At 44.8% G+C, this 16,735-nt stretch overlaps 1 protein-coding gene across 4 annotated transcripts in view; it reads right to left on the bottom strand.

Annotated features, from left to right (window-relative positions):
• Nucleotides 1-1,153: 1,153 nt before the first annotated feature.
• Nucleotides 1,154-16,735, bottom strand: part of UPK1B (uroplakin 1B) — a 29,571-nt gene continuing 13,989 nt past the window's right edge. For 2 of the 4 annotated variants that reach the window (XM_068958800.1, XM_009675206.2), the window contains 7 exons: nt 9,378-9,465; nt 8,613-8,813; nt 6,709-6,783; nt 5,851-5,973; nt 5,370-5,549; nt 4,357-4,440; nt 1,164-3,745 (listed from right to left, as the gene is read on the bottom strand). In XM_068958800.1, the coding sequence (XP_068814901.1) occupies nt 3,695-3,745; nt 4,357-4,440; nt 5,370-5,549; nt 5,851-5,973; nt 6,709-6,783; nt 8,613-8,813; nt 9,378-9,465 (802 nt within the window). In that variant the 3' untranslated portion in view covers nt 1,164-3,694. Of the gene's footprint in view, nt 3,746-4,356; nt 4,441-5,369; nt 5,550-5,850; nt 5,974-6,708; nt 6,784-8,612; nt 8,814-9,377; nt 9,466-15,368; nt 15,515-16,735 lie in introns of those variants that run through there. The other 2 variants (XM_068958820.1, XM_068958810.1) reach the window with 2 other exon arrangements.

A 16,735-nucleotide genomic window follows, 5' to 3' on the forward strand; every position in this document is an offset into this window, starting at 1 on the left:
ATGTGAAATACTAAGATGCCAGGGCGGTGAGCAAGATGGGAGATAAATCATCTGGGGCAGAGGCTATAGCACACCATTGACGCTGTGGTGCTGGCTTATGCAGTAAGGCTGGTAGCCAGATGCAAGCACAGCACATAGTGGCAAGGGCATTGTGTGCCGTACGTGAAATGACAAGGTAAGGAGACATACGACCTGTGAAAGAGAGTCTGTACAAAGAGATCTCATGTAGAAGAAGAACAAGCAGCCCAGAGGGAGGGGAAAAGAGGAAGGGGCAGACAAGCCTGTCGGAGAACTGGGTGCAAGGCACAACATACACAAAGGCAGACCCACGTTCCCATGGCCTGAAGGAATAAACATTTCAGTACTGCCAACTCCAAACGTTCAAGACTTTGAAAGGCACTGGGTTATGTTTCTGCATATATGGGAGGGGAACAGCAAGGATTTGGGATTCTTGTTGACTTGTAGGCCAAGCTGTGCAGTCAAGTATGAACAAAGCATGTGTCTCGATAATACTCTGATTTCTCAGAGCTCCAGATATTGCAGTAAATTTATGTTCTAAAATTACAGCTGGTAACTCCATGGGAAAATTGAAATATGCTTTTCTGCCAGGAGAGAACTGTGAAGATCCACACCTACAGAAAAGAAATACACACAGTAAGTCTGCAAACAAAGCATGTAACTCCCACTTGGAGCTTTTTTTTTTTTTCGGTCTTGTCTTAGTCTGGCAGTTTTCATGTTTTTTTCTTCATCTTGTCTTAGTCCGGCAGTTTTCATCCTATGCATACTGCCAGCTCTGAAGACTGCATACATCCATACCCTCAGGCAGTGATCCAAACAGCTGAGAATGAGCAGGATTTCTTTACAAGCCTTAGCCAACACATGAACCCGTTCCCCACCATTCCTTTCACTGACCCCATTCCTTCCTCACCCTCCACTGGAATCCCAGGTAGGGGACTTGCAGAGATTGGATCAACCTTCAAAAGTTGAAAAACCAGAAAAAATTGGGCAGAATTTTTTACAAGCCTGCTCAACATCATTCTGCCATCAGCCCGGTCTCCTTTGCCCTCCTTAGCTCAGGCAGATAAAGATGGGGTTTTCTGGTTGCATTGTGGCTTGCTTGGTACTTTTGCATAGATCCACTATTGCTCAGATTACTTGCTCCTCACAGCCTTTATTTTCATAAAACACAAATCATAACGTGTCAAGTGAGCTAAAGACTCAAGAAGCAGAAAGCAAATTTGATGAACCAAACTTAATTGGCTCAAACTGCTATTTATGCCATAGGTCAATAGAATCATTTGCAACTGGTTGGTGAAGATAATACTGCAACAGGCTGTTCAAACTAACCTCAGTTCAGCCTACAAAACCCTATAGTACATTTTCTATATTGAGAGCAGTGCCATAATGACGCCACATTTAGAGGCAGGAGGATGTAAGAACAAGACTACAGGGTCTGAAGCAAAAAAATAGGAAGAAAATAAGATTTTGAGATTTCCTGTTACAATGGCCCTAAAATCGTCATCCTACAAGCTGTGTCTCCAGCCATGCCATATGCAGAGGGCCTTGCTACTCCTTAGAAGGTCCCACATCCAACTATTTCAATATCACCCATTTGCAGAGCTTTCTGAGTTTCAGAAATTATTCAAGCAAGAGCTCTTTATGAGGGTGTGTAACTATCCACCTAGGCTGCCATGTCTCAGAAGCAATTGAAGGGATTTGATCAAGCAAGGACAGAGTCTGTGTGCACTGACACTGTCCCTCCTCCCCTGTTTCTGTTCTCTCTGCTAGAGATTTTTAGTTCATAATAAGAAACATTGAACCAAGTCTTTTCTATTGCTGACTTACTTAGGGAAGCTCTGGTTCTCTTTAGATTTCTTTAGTTCTAGACATTATTTATAGCTTTCAGCAACATATGCAAAAACAAACATACAAAAAACAAAACAAAAAAACCCACCAAACCCAAACCACTGACATGGTCTATCTCACAAAAAAGGGGCTTAAGATGAAAGAAAGTCCTTATGGCAATTCCTTAGTGTCCAGGCTCTTAAGGAAAGTCACCATCCCATTAAAACTGTGAGCCTTCCACAGGTTCTCCCTGTCTGGAGTGGCTGATCCAAGGGGATTTTCCTTTTTGAAGACACATACACACAAAACCCCACCCCTCTGTGTTATAGGGAACTGTTTCTCCTTTAAGCTATTCACCCTCTTAGCTCTGCCTAGTTCTCTCCCCCATTACACCACCAAGGGACTATTCAACTACAGACTTTTTGCAGCACTGTCTGTCAGGGTACAAGGCACTCAGATCTTCAGAATGGGGTTACAGGTATTTAAAGCCTGTGTTTGCACTGCCCAGGATGTCCCAGATAAAGACATTTATCATTTCTCCTTCCTGAACAGAGGATCCTTAACAAGAAGGAAATTTCGCTTCCACTTCTTTTTAATTAGTATTTTGAAGAATATACAAAAATGAAGACTCAAGGCAACTGGTAAGCTCTCACAGCCTGGCCCAGTACACATTAAGAAGAGGTTTCACCTTAAAACATTCTATACAGGAGCATATTTCACACAACACATGTAACTGCTCAAGCATTCATTAGGAAAGACACCAGATCAGTCCGAGCCAAAGTAAACAGCCTCTGTTGAACTGAGTTATTAACTCTTGATGCAAGGACCAGATTTGGTTCACTCAGTTTCTTGCTTGCATTTTTCACAGGAGTTACTTGTCGCCATTATTTGCAGTTTGTTTCACCTGATCTGGGGGTGTGGAAGGAGGAGTACACAGGGGACATGACCATATGCATGCAGTTAGCTGAAGCAGGAAGCCTGGTAGTTTAGGGATGTGGCAGCCAGTTCTGCAAAGCCAAGTACAGCACAGAGCACTTGTGTTCTGCACACATTGTAGTTGGTCGTGTGAAATTTTGTACAAAGTACATACAGCTTTTTGAAAGAGTCATTGTTAGCAAAGAGCATTTCATGGACTGGCACTTCTGAAGGTAGGAGTGCATGCAGAGTTTCATCAGTGACAAGAGGTAGGCTTGAATATAGGCAGCATATGGCAGAGGAATAAGCTAGCCTTTTACTGGGCTTGACTAGCAACAGACTCTTTATCTGTGACATGCTTTCGCTGCTGACACACTTAAACTCTTACAGAATCTGCATTATTCTAACGCAAGGGGTGACAGAGACCAGGAAAAAAGTAGAAAGATAAAATATATCAGAGAGCTCTGCAGTCTTCTCCCTTGCAGCATCCATCTTTATTGGCCACAGGAGGTTACCATTTTGCTCACCTAGCCCATGCCACAGCCTTTGGCATTGTAATTTACATTCAACCTAGTTTTAGAGAGATACTTTTCTGGAGCAACTATACACGAACTGGACATCTTCCTTTCCAATATCATCATAGAACAAATCGGATCATCTCTTATTTTATGCTCCAAGGATTTCTTACACAGCAAAAGGATTGTGTCTCAGCCACAAGGCATGAAGGCTACAGAACAAGAGGCAAAGAACGGACAAGAAGATTCTTTCCTGTAGGCATCACCTCAGTGTGTCAAGTTTTTGGAGGGGCAAAAATAGTATGGGAGAGGTAGTGGGAAATTTTTAAAATCCTCAGTGGCCCAGGAAGAATGGAGCAGGAGATGAATGAACGCAGTTTCATTCAGTGCTTCAGGACAACATGGAGGACATCAGACCTTCAGTATTCAATTCTGCTCCAGTAGAACATAGTACCGAGGAGAACCCAGAACTGAAAAGACAAAACTGTTAACTTTCTTTACTCCCCAGCCTTTCCCGTCAACCCCACTTAGTGCTATTGGTAGGAGAAGGCAGCAGAAATTCTTGCTAAGTGGAGTCTGTACAGGCACAGGAAGTTTAAAGCTTTTTATCTGCATAGAAGCTTCACAGTGAAGCAAGAAGATATATACAGATGTAACTATTTGACTGGATCACTCAGCTTGCTGGGGATAGCTGTCATGAAGCTGCTGAACCTTGAGTACTTGAAACACTCATGCAGTCTTTGAACTAGATACTAAATTATCTGCCATCTCCAGTTTAGATGATCCAATAGCCTTCACAAACAAGTATTTGAAAGGTGTGTTTGCTGTACTGTATTGCTGAGACTACAGCAGGCCACAGCATGCTGAAAGGCCATCTAGCTCTTCATATGTGGAAGCCAGAATGGAGGGGAGCTTCTAAATGTAGCCCTATTACTGGAACAGGCTACCAGCAGATTGGGGATGAATGCATTGCTGTATTCCACAGATTTTTTAAATGCATCCTGACAGCAACCTCCACCCATCTGGGTGGGGAATAGCAAGGAAAGAGAAGAGCAAATAAAAGCAAATATTAAGTACTCACAGTCCAACAAAGGATGGCAAAACCAAACCAGGCAACACCCCCGGCTTGTCTATTCATTGGTCCAGAAATAGCATCATAACAACCCTGTAAAACAGCCATGAATGAGTCAACATCAGCTTTGAACTTGTACCACTAGGCTACAAGCTCATCCACCTCTGGGATGGAGTGAGGTGGCATGCTCTGCTACTATTGCAATTTGGGTAGCTCACAGGGTCTCAAGAAGTCGAGCCAGAGCTTCACTGCTTGTTGACAGCCTGCAGATAGCCTACCTGTTTCTAGCTACAAATATTAAGGAGCCCAGCTTAGACACTTCACAGATGCTTTAGTGTCCCATTCCCTTGCCAGATTTGCGTACATAACCAGATACAGCCAACATAGGGTTGGCATCCAGAAACAAGAAACTGCATGCAAATTTGGAAACCTGAATGCCTTTTAAAGATGCTTGTCTTGTTAGTGCAGACGTTCATTTATATGACCCAGCAATCTGTCCGAATAGGAGAAGCTGGTCTACTGAAAAGTTCAACTAGTGATGTGTTCAGTAACTTCATCCACCACAGGAAACCACTTTCACTTTTCAGAGCTGTCCCACTATTTGGTTCCTGGAGTACAGCAAGACAGCCTCTTCTTCCTCCCCCGACATCAGCTCTTCATTAGCTGTGATAACTTCCTTGCAGAGAAGAACTGTTGACTAGCTCACACATATCATACGCAATCATCTTTGAGCTAAGTTTGAATTAGCTAATATCCACTTACAGATCAGGGGTGCTACTTTTTATTGGTGCCACTGGAAAGGTTTTCTTCCTTCATGCTCTCTCCATCAGGAAAGCCTTTATCACAGTCTATCCTGGATTCAACAACATGGCCAGGACCCTACAGGCATTGCTTTGTCTCCAGAAAGCTTTTGAACATGGGTAGCTGACAGTGAAGGAGGAAGGCTATTCCCTGTTTCCTCCCGTTCCAGAAAGACACTATGGACCAACATGCATAATGGGATGAAGTGGAATGGTTCTTACGTTGCTGTTATAGTAGCCAGGCACTCCAAGCTTGCAGCCGTCCAGGTTGACAGGAGACCCTTGGGCATTCATGACACAGCACTGGTGCGGCCAAGGGTAGTCAGCATCGCTGTACGTGCTCCGGAAGGCGGATGCGTACTCCTGCCAGTCGGACGGGCCATGCACACCACAGCAGTTATTCTGTCCCAGGGGGAGAGAAAAGAGGATGGTCTCTACAGGCCAAGGTTATAGCACTGTATGAGACTAGAACCTGCACATGGCTAGTTAGGCATTAACCACAGATTTATGGGAGAGATTTTTGAAGTGCCTGCCTTTGACAGATTGTCATCTGATGAATAAGCAAAATAGGGAGTTTGACAGGACTTTGTCTGAGGTTCAAGGCAGATGCCATCTTTATTACTGAGCAGTCCCAAGGAGCGCTTGAAATTCCAGAGCTGCAGAACATTTAGTAATTAGTGAGAGTTTTCAGTGTTATTATTACCTGAAGCATGAGATTATTCCATGTTTTTGTGACCCCTTCACTCATCCATTTGTCATTGTTATTGTCTGTCTCTAGTTTCTGATACCTCTCCAGCATTTGCTTCAGGAAGAGATTTGGAGTAAGCTACAAGATAAACAGAAAAGAACACAGGGACTATATAAATAGGTGGCCAGATAAAGCAAATATAGAGTTATTTGGGTGGGGTAGTTTGGTTGGTTTGTTTCAGTGTCCTGGTAGAGAATAGGAATGCTGCTTTGGACCCCACCCCACCCGAGTTTTACAGTTTTATACATAAGAAGATAAAGAGGAGGATTTGAGGAGCAGGAACAACAAGAAGACATAGATCTTGAGCATGACTCTTAAGCAGGTCCTACCAGATGTCAGACCAGAGGAAACGTGCAGAAGCTATGGGTTGCATTTGATATATTGCTTGGAACTAAAACACCACAGGTCATTTGCCCCCTGCCAATAGCTGCAATAACCCATGTTATCTTTTCCTTACTAGTAACATTGCCTGCAGCAATTCTGAAGGTTTGCTTTCCACATCTATGATAGATTAATCAGTCTGTAGCTGAAAGACTAAACACTGTACTGGTGATTCAATTAACCCACGCTATTATTCCTTTAATAGCAACATTAGAAATATTTTTAAATGTTACAAATAACAAAGTTATGTTAAAAATAACAAAGTTATTTCCTTGATCAGAATAATGAAGTTAGAGACTTTCCAACAGTAGCCCTTTAAGCTTACACTGTACCACATATGCCATTTCTGCACTGAACAGGAATACAGAGTGCCAAAACACTGCAGTATTTCTCAACTTAGTTGCAAGAATACATGAGGAAAGCAATACTCACAAAATCTCGGTGAGTTGCTGCTGTGATGCAAGAAGCCATTTCAAATGCATAAGTGATCAGCATCAGAATGATATACTGTGGGAGAAAGAGAGCAGAGTTAGCTTTTGGAAAAAAGTTAAGCAGTTTCTTCTGGTCCTGTATTTTCCAAGGCCAAGTCCGATCCCCTGCTCAAGCCAATTGAAGCTTATAAGCCCTTTGCTGAATTCACCTAGCTCTATTTTAAATGAATTTATCTTTTTGCTTTCATTACTCACTTTAGGATGCTCCAAAGCCTCAAAGAGTCATAAAAACAGCATAATTTAAGCTGGGAGGGAACTCTGGAGGTCATCTTATCCAAACCCCTACTCAAAGGAAGGCCCAGTGGTTTAAAGCTTTATGGTTCTTGATAGTCTATTTCATCTACTTCCTGAGAATAGTCAGACATCCATAACGCTAAGTTAACATGCTCATTTTTCCAAGCAAAGGAAGCCAGGCTGTCCTAGTCTCCTCATCCCTTTCCATTGCTTTGAATAATCCTGTAGCTTGCTTCCGTTTGTGATCTTCTTTCTTGAAGGCATACATCTGGAATTGCTCTCCATCTCACAGACGCAGTTTCATGAGAACCTCACTGCATGGCATTAATACTGTCCCGTCTCTAGGGGAAATACTTTACTTAATATGTCTGACGATAACTTTTGCCATTTTCATTGCTGCATTTTCCTGGTAACTTATATGTGCCACGTCCATTCCTTCCACTTCCACCTGCCAGCTAAGAACTTTTCAGCAAGAAGCTATTCAGTCCTAGCAGGTGAGCTTGTACTTTGGGAAAATAGAAGGTGTAATTCAGTATGTTATTCAGATTCTCCTGACTTTGCATCATCAGATTTCCAAAGCACTCCTCCTTTGTGAGCAGATCCTTAATGAGAACTGATCCTCAAGAACTACTCTCATAGTCTTTTTTACTGCTTTTCTTCCCTTCTCAGTCCAACCCCTCTCAGCCTTTTGCATATCTACTTCACTGTTCTTGCGTTTCTGATTTCTCCTCTCACAAGTCATAATGTTCTTCTCAGATCGGAGGCATCTGTTTTCCTCTTATCCAGCTTCCACCCTTTGTACCCCAGGTTTTCCCCTACAGCCCAGCCTTGGGTTTCAGCCAACACATCAGAATTCAGAGTTAAGGGAATTCTCTTCCATTAGCAGTTAGCTGGCTAATTCCCTGGCACAAGAGTTCACATTTCTAAGTCTTTCCTGTTTAAATAGATACCCCACCATTCCACATTAATTCAAGTGAGAATTTTCAGCTCTACCCTTCTTTAAAGCAAGCACCTATTAACTTTCACAACTGTCAACCTGAAGGACTGAGTAAGAAAACGTACAAAGAGCTGTTCACATCTTAGCATTGTCCATGGCTTATCCAAAGCTCTCTGTCCCCACCCCTGCAATCTCTGCCTGCCTGCTAATGTCTGGTGTTCTCAGTTGCATCCATATTTGGTATACTAACTTGTTCTAATGCCTTGTACAGAAGTCATTACTTACCAGCTCCTATACAGAATGGTATATAACAGCTGAAAGACAGCAAGGGGTGGGGTGAAACGAGTATCATAAACCGTATCTCAGCTACATCTGACTGCACAAGTGCTTTTGCATTGCTTCAGGGCAAGGTCAGGTCAAGCCAGTTGGTTTAAACCACCACTGAGGCTATCACCATTAATACCCTCACTCAGGAGCTTCCCATGCTTGTGCTCTTATAGGAGTCAGGTTGTGGGAGAACACAGCTGTGGTCAGGAAGAAGGAATAGCCTTCAGCCCCTCATCATTAATAAAACCTGTCTTTGCTCAGTGGGTGATTACCAAGGTGAGCAGGGAAACTAAGGCAGCATTCTTTCAGTTTGGCAGCAATGGGCGGACAAACTTTGCTACACTTACCACCAGCAGCAAGGTCTTGTTGGACTTAACGACTCCAGTGATGCCAAGGACAGACAGAGCAAAGAGTGCAAAGCCAACAAAGATGCCAATCCAAGCAGCAGCATAGATGTCATCATTTTCTGTGGCTTCCAAGAGAGGGTAGAGACCGTGGGGATCGGACACGAAGAAGATGCACTCTGCTGTCAGGGCAATACCGCACATCTGAGAAGCCCAAGTCAGGGAAATGCATTAGATCAAGTTTCCCCAAAGAAACAGCAAAGACAGGAAGAAAGAGATCCCATTCCTTTCATTCAGCCTCTTGCCAAGCAGGAGTTGCTCAGAAGAACTACCCTGCCATTCCTCTCCCACTGCCCAGCTCTACAGTCTGTTTTTTGTATGCCTCAAAGCAAGAATTGCAGGCAAAACTCAGCAAGCTTATGCCTAAACAGTCAGGCCTAGAACTTGAAGATGTTTAAGAAAGAATTCGCACAATCTTTTCCATTACTCTCTGGAGGGCTTGACTGGAAGCATATTGGTCAGCAGCAAAAGCTGTTCCTCCAGAGCTTGTGTTGGTCTTGTAGATCATGTCCTGCTGTCATTGCAGCACCCCCTCCCCACCCAACTGATCAGCTAGCACAGATCTCTTTTCCCCCTCCTCTCGCACTATTCTATTTATATGTGGACTTCACATGTGAAGAGAGATTTCATGGCTGGAAACTGCTGTTTTGAGAAGTGCTATTCTGAAAGAAAGCCCCCCCGCCCCAATCCTTGCCCTACTCCACTTACCCCAATGACCACATTGCCCAGGATTAATAGGCCCTGAAAGATGCGTATGCTGTTATCGTCTTTTGCCATCTTTAATTCTTCAGGCAATCTATGAAAACAAAAGACAGTCTTCAAGGAGACCAGTACAACAGGCTTCATCCAGAAATGGAAATTATCCCCTGAGGATAAGGATAGACAGAATCTGCCAGCCTGTCTACACACCTCCCACCCCCTGCTTCACAGTAGTTTAAGAGGAGAAACTACCACAGGCTTGAAGTTGGTACCTCAAACTCTTCCTGATACTTAAACTATGAAAGACTGGCACCACTCTGTCTACAGCCAGTGGCTTCAGCTCCCCTTTGGGTAGGGTTTTCACCAACACAACAGCACCCATGCAAACCCCCAGCACAAGCAAAACTCACGGTGTCACATTTGCGTCTGGCTACACCCGGATGGACGTGGAACGAGTTCAGTGTACTCACCTCACTCCTCCTCTGAAGGAGCCAGGTTTATCCCAGAGTATACTCTTTACCCCAATACCATATCCTCTCAGCCAGCACTACCAAGAGACCAAACTAGTAATTGCTCTGCTTCAGTCATATCACATGCACCCCTATAGCACATGGCTTGGCAGCATCTTGCTAAGAGTAATTCCCTTCCCCTTCCAATGCCGGGAAATGAAATCAGGGCATCGGCTCCAGATCAGGTGCGAGGGAAGGAGGTGGCAAGGCTGCAGCTGGCTCACAGGAGCCAGGCCAAGTAACATTCCCCCTAAATTCCTGCAGTCTGGGCCCAGGCTCTCTGCATGGAATTCATCCCCCTCCAGAGAGAGTGGCATAAAGGCGCTAGTCAGAGGTGTGAGACCTCTTGGAGAAATAAATCTAGATTCCAGCACCAGTAAAGCCCTTTTTTAAAAGGGACAGAGAGTGTGTGTGTGTACGGAGGGAGAAGGAGGGAGAGGAGGAAGAAAAAAACACAACTCTTAGACATCTGCCTTTGTCAAGGGGTTTAAGAAAACATAAGCTGTGAGTGGAAGGTTGAAGTGAGTCCAACCTGAGCAGATAGAAGGAAAAGCTGCTTGAACACCGCTCTTCTGCTATGCTACCTGCACTAGTGGCTTCTTTTGCTGGGGTTACCAACTCCATGTATCTCCAAAGAAGTTTTTCAAAAATAAGAGCAGACGAGGTTATCAATAAACCACAGGAAGTTTCTTGTGAAAGAGAGCATTGTCAGACCTCTCTAACAGGGTCATCTTCAGCCTCCTCAGCAGCTGCCTTTTCATGGAAGGCAAGACTTCCAACAGTGGATTTCCTACCAACAGAATTTCCTACCATGACCTCTGCAGTGGTTTGAGTGCTATCATGGAGAAATCTCCAGTGCTTTTGCCATTGTTCCAGCAGCAGAGCGTGTTAGTATTTTCCCACGATAGCTTGGGCGAGGTTGGCCACTACTTCCAGGATCAGAAGCCATTTTCATTCCCAGCCAGGTGGTTGGAAGCTGGTCCAATACACCTGGAGCCGTATGGCACTGTATCTGAAAATGGTAGGCTCAGCAGATCAATCTGAAGCTATGTCCTTGCCAAACTTGTTGACCAGCCAGAGTATCCAAGGGCCACATAAAATTGCTTTGCAGATCAGATCTGGACGTAGGCAACCTTTGGCCACATGTGGTTTGGAACAAGACATTGCAGAGCCTCCAAACATGAGATGCAAGCAGGTCCTCTGATCATCTAAAAGCTGGAGAGCCCACTGCCCAATTCGTTGCTTTTCATGTTGCAAACTCCAGAGTTTTTGAAAAAGACTTTAGTTATTGCCAGCTAAGAGATATCACAAATCAGGGGGCAGTCCAAGGAGGAAATCTCCCCTGCTAGAATTCAGGCACATGAACTCTGACTATTATGTGAAAAAGCAGGCCTGGTCCAATTGCCATGCAGATAGCAGTGTTGAGCGTGTCATGTGGCTAGCACGACACATCACACCAAGCATCATTAAGAAAGTCCTAACCCTCTCCTTAACCTCACAGTAACTGCCTTATCCTCGCCTTTTCTCCTGCAAACTCCTCTGCAGAGTAACAACAGCCCTCAGACCAAAGGAGGCTAGGCAAGACTTCATCACTGTTGCCCAAGGTAGTTCTTTTTTGCTGACTAGTCACCTGTTTGAAGACTCTTGTACGTGGACTGTCTACCCAGCCCACACCCTTGCCTCCCCACAATCTGAATTTCTTCTCCTCCCTGGTAGGCAGGACCTGGCTTGCTCTTGCCTATCCTTGAGCAGGTATTGCTGCAGGCACACCAGCCTGAGAAAGCAGGACTCTTTTCCTGGGGCAAGTCCATCTCCTAGGACACTGTAGCTGGGAGGAAAGCTGGATACAGTCACCACCACACAGATACCACTGGAGAGTGGCAAATTTCCAGGCAACCTAAGGCTCTCCAGTACCTTAACTAAAAATGATGTGATTACAGAGAGGGTGAAAGCAGAGAGATTGAGAAGTGTAAAAGGAAGATCCTTTACTGGAAAATCTAAAGATGAACAGTGTCACCATATTGCCATATTACTATGAATTCTGCCTCTGTTTGCAGGTGATTAGCACGAAGGGAGTCCATTTCTCAGTATCTACCTTGTTCCCTTGTGTTACATGCAGGAATCACTTTTCTGATGCCCCCTCCTTTGGAGATGGTCTAGTATTAGCATCACAGATGAGAGAGCAGGGAGGAACTCCAAGGCCATGACAACAGCTGGATCTGATAGGCAGCCGGAGAGCCTTCTCCTCCCATACACCGTACAAGAAGAGCCACAGGAGATCTGGGGCTTCCCACCCTGCTGTCCCCAGCCAGGACACCCTGTTCCTTGCACCTCAGAGGTGAGTGTTGAGTAAGAGCAGCTCGCATAGCACTTGAGACAGGTGCATGAGTATGGCAGCATGAGGCAAACCTCTGCCTGCTTGCCTGAGGCAAACCTCTGCCTGCTTGCACGTGGCAGATTGCACCCAGGCATGAGTCACAACCACCTGGAGAGATGTTGGTAGGCGATCTTCCTCCCAGCCCTCACAGAGATGGGAGCCAGCAGCTCATGCCTGCAGACACAAATCATTTTGGAGGTAGAGAAGCCTTCTGCCTAGGTTGGTTAAGATTAGTTTTACAACCCAAAAACAATGTCCTGGGGCTTCAGGGAAACTCCTGAGGAAACAAGAGCTTCACCTTCACTTGTGACAGAAGGAGGAGGTCAGGTTCTGAGATTTCAGCCTTGAGCTGACGTGGAACTGGTGTTCCTCAGCGCGTCCCAGGAAACTTGCGATTTAGCCATGACCCTTCTAGATAGCAGATATTCAACTGTTACTGCCGCAGAATTAGCTCCATGCTTGAAGTGGCTCTGCAAAGGTTTCTGTTGCTCCCATTGTACCACAAAAACCTACATCCCTCCTGAAGCATCTTCTTATACTTCTGACACGTGGCCACAACCCAGACTGCAGCTTTTCCCCTCTCCTCACCTTACACCCCAAAAACAACTCGCCTGCCCACATGGGCCCAGTTAAGTCTCTCATAGTCCAGGAGCAGTGGTATCCCTGCCTCTACTAGTTCATCCACAAGTCCACTGAGAGATCTATTATTTCTGTGCCTTTAGAGCTCTCTTGAGCTCTCCTCCCTTCCTCTACTCACAGTGGCTTGCACGAGACCTGCAGCACAACTGAGGGAGCCAGAAAGGAAGCTGTTTTCTGCAAAAAAAGGCTGCTGCTCTTGTGTTTTAGGTGACCAATAGCACATAGGCTTTCAAGGGAATTCCTGCTTGGAGCAGTGCCTTGGGACTTTATCAAAATAGGCAGGAAAGGGCCACCTTAGGCTGGATTCATTGTTTCTAGTGCATCCATCACACACATTAGTCTGAAGCCTCCACGCCCTCACTTTTTAGATTGAACCAAGATTTCAATATCCTTAAAGATGAATATCCCCTACTTTAATCTAGTCCTACTCCATCTGCAGCCAAAAAAACCCAACGATAAGAATTAGTTTGGCATTGTCCCATGCAGAAGCAGGTCTCATTTTGATTGCCTTGAGTTTTATGCGAGCTGTCACAGTGGAGTCACAGTATCATGGCTCAGGGATGGCCAGAAACACCCTTTGGCCATCATTTGTTTCTACAGAAAGCCAGTGCTCATCCCACCCGTTGCACAGGACTAAGCATTGCCCTCTCCATGACAGTAAGAGCTTTACTGCACACCCCTTTCCCTAAAGAGAACAAGCCCAGTCTCTCGGCTTGCAGGTCACCAGAGGGTCGCTATCTTGTCCCCTGCTCTTGGAGGGAGGCCAGAGACAGGACAACTTGTGCACAACACCTGTGCACCGGCCCCTTGCACCATGGGCAGCAGCTAGGGGGCTCAGAGGCCCCACAAGTCACTGGCCATTGCATACCAGCTAGGGCATGGTGCTCCTCTCCCCTCCCAGCCCTAAGCATAAAAGCTTAGATGAAACAACACTTCTGCAGGAAGAGAAGAGGAGAGGGGGAATGGTCTCAGCATGACAGCGAGGCTTGCAGAGGCTTTGTATCTTGTTCCTTGCTATCTCCCCTCATTTTTAGTGCTTCTGCACATGCATGACATTCTTATCAAATTGTGTAAGCAGACAGAGACAAGGGACTTATTTGTTTTATTTCTCATTGACTTTGCAGCCTCCAGATGCCTTGGCCGTCAGGCTTTGAGCCACTTGAGCGCAACTAAACAAACCCAGCCTTTCAACAGCAGAAAAGCTGTGCTTGCCAGTGGGGTTCTGCCCTGCTCTTAACCCTGTCCATGCACCGCACCTTCCCTCTCCTGCATTCACCCAGCCCTGAGGAGGGATCATGTCTCCACAGGTGTGAGCTGAACGCTCGGGCTCAAGCTGGGATGCAGAGGGAGAGGAGCTGGTTGCGTGGAACCCAGCCTGGAAGAGCAGTGCTGGGTGCTGAGCCGGCAGGCAGGGCTGGTGCCTCGGGAAGCTCTCAGCACTACGCAGACCTGTGCGTGCCCAGAGCCATGACTGGCTCTTAAACCGTTAAGACCTGCAGGAGCCAGACAGCAGTAAACCTGCTTTTTTTTTGTTTTTAATTAGGCCAGAGCTGGCTTTAGCAGAAAATCTAGTCCCCAAGGGACTTAAAAAGAAGGTAGTTTCCAAGTGCTTAGGAAACCTTCAGAGCTATATAGTTTTTAAGGGGATAAAATTAAATATGTTATTGATGAATAGCTTGGGCCTTGCTGTAAATGCTAAGTGTTTTGCAAGTGTCAGTTCCTCATTCATTTATTTATTTTAAAGCAAAATGCCTCCAACACGCATACACATGCCTCCTGCCCCACCGAACTTTTCCCATGGCTTTACTTGCTACTGAAATGTAGCCACTTCTGGCACAGGACAGCTTGTTCACCAGGATTCAACCACTCTGAAAAGAGGAAGAGCCAGCCCAGTTATTTTATGCTACCAGGGGAGAAAAATAAAGCAAAAACAAAGCTCAGCATCAAGCAGGGGTCAGAGACTAATTAAGTTTCCTTTTGAGAGATATTGCTATGAAATGAAGCCTGTGTGAACGCTGGAGTGGCTGCTAAATCATCATCAGGCATAATTACCTAGGAAATAGAGCTGGGAGGTGTTTTTTTCGTCTCTCCCTCATTAGTTCAGCAGCGCCAAAACAAGAGTTATTTTTTTGCCTTTCCTATTTTCACAAGTGAGGGGGAATTACAGGATTCATCTTTCTCTCTGACAATTTTCTTTTTAACCACTCAGATATGTTGGCAACAGATTTAATTTTCCCATTCCCTCCCCCCAGTCTTTAGGAGAAAAAATATTAAACAAATTAAAACAGCCATATAGAAGACACAGCCTGAGGTAGAAGAAAAAAGAAATACTTAATAATCTCCTGCAGTTAACTTTATCCAGGTACCAGACTCCCACATACTAAACAGAACCCAGGGACTACAATAAAAACCATTAAGCATAAAAGCCTCTTTTTCTTGTAACAGACACTTATGGCTCAAATGCTACGTACTCACCCCTCCCTCCTCTTGATGCTTCCCAGCAGAAATCCAGACCCACCTGTAAAGCTGAAAAGCCTCTTTCTCCCGCCTCAGCCCGTCTTTAAAGGGCCCAGGTTGCTTGAGAAAAATGTTGTGTGATTGGTAGGGTGCCCATCACATGAGGAAAACTTTTTTCTAGCCAAACCTGCTCCTCAGTGCGAATGGGACCAGAGGGTGTCTCTGTGATTCTTAGATTGTATCGGAATGTCGTTGTACTGAAAATACGAAGGTTAAAGAATTTCCATTATTATATTCTCAAAAGGGTGGGCAAATGACTCATTCATATGAGATCTTTGACATTTAAAGAGGATGGGCAAATTGGAAGGACATAAATTTAAATATTATAATCACTGGACTTTTATTTGAATGTGGATATAGCAAGAATGTACTGACTAGAAAAGAGAGTAAATGAATTTCAATGTTTTCATTTAATTATGTTGCATGGGAAAAACTTGAAAGGCACAGTGGTTTGGGCTGGAGCTGTCTCAATTTTTTTTAACTTGGGACTTTTTTAGAAACAGAAGTGTAGGTGTTGCCTACTGTGTAAGACACTGTGGATAATGAGAAAAGCAGGGAGACTATTGCATTGCCTTGAGCCGTAAGAATTTTTGACACATTCAGTCCTACTTAGAGGGAGTAATGTCAAGCATACACATATATATTTTTTGGCCTATGATCAGCCGAAGGGGCTGAGGCTGAGAAACATAGCAGAGAAGGAATGTCTCTCACCTTCCTCTCCCTCACCCTTTTCAGGAAAAGTCTGCCAAAAATTATGATTCTCATTTCTGGGGTCACGAACAAATCTCTGGCAAGAGCATGGCTGCTTGTGCTTGGCCTTCTTCATCTGTTAATGCAAAAACTAAACAAATGAATAAGAAGCTTGGGATGGGTGATGGGAGCTTCACATTTTTGGAGCTCTTTACAAGCCAAAAACAAACATAGGAAAAAAAATATATATATATCCTCGGTAGCTATCCTTTCAAATATCTTGTGAGAAATTAGTGAGAACTGCAAAAGCTGTAATGTTTTACAGGTCTCCTTGGTACTTGGAGACTCTTAAAGAAAGCTTCTGGGTAATCCACATGAGCTTTCACCCTGAGGAAGGGACAGTCCTTTCAGCATTTCCAGCTCTGGGAGGTATTACAATGGTAAGCTGAAGACTTGGCCGTTGCAATCAGCCTGCCATGATATGTAGGGATACGCAGGGAAGTGACAATACATTTATCACTTGTTTTGGATGCTCAAGAGTAGAAATGGGGATTTTTGCTAGCCCTAAATAACTAAGAGCCAGGTGTCGGGTGTTTGCGCTCCTTAGAAGAAGACGTGTGAAGTCTGGTTGGAGC

Source organism: Struthio camelus, chromosome 1 (assembly GCF_040807025.1).
Source record: "Struthio camelus isolate bStrCam1 chromosome 1, bStrCam1.hap1, whole genome shotgun sequence".
Classification (NCBI taxonomy): Eukaryota; Metazoa; Chordata; class Aves; order Struthioniformes; family Struthionidae; genus Struthio; species Struthio camelus.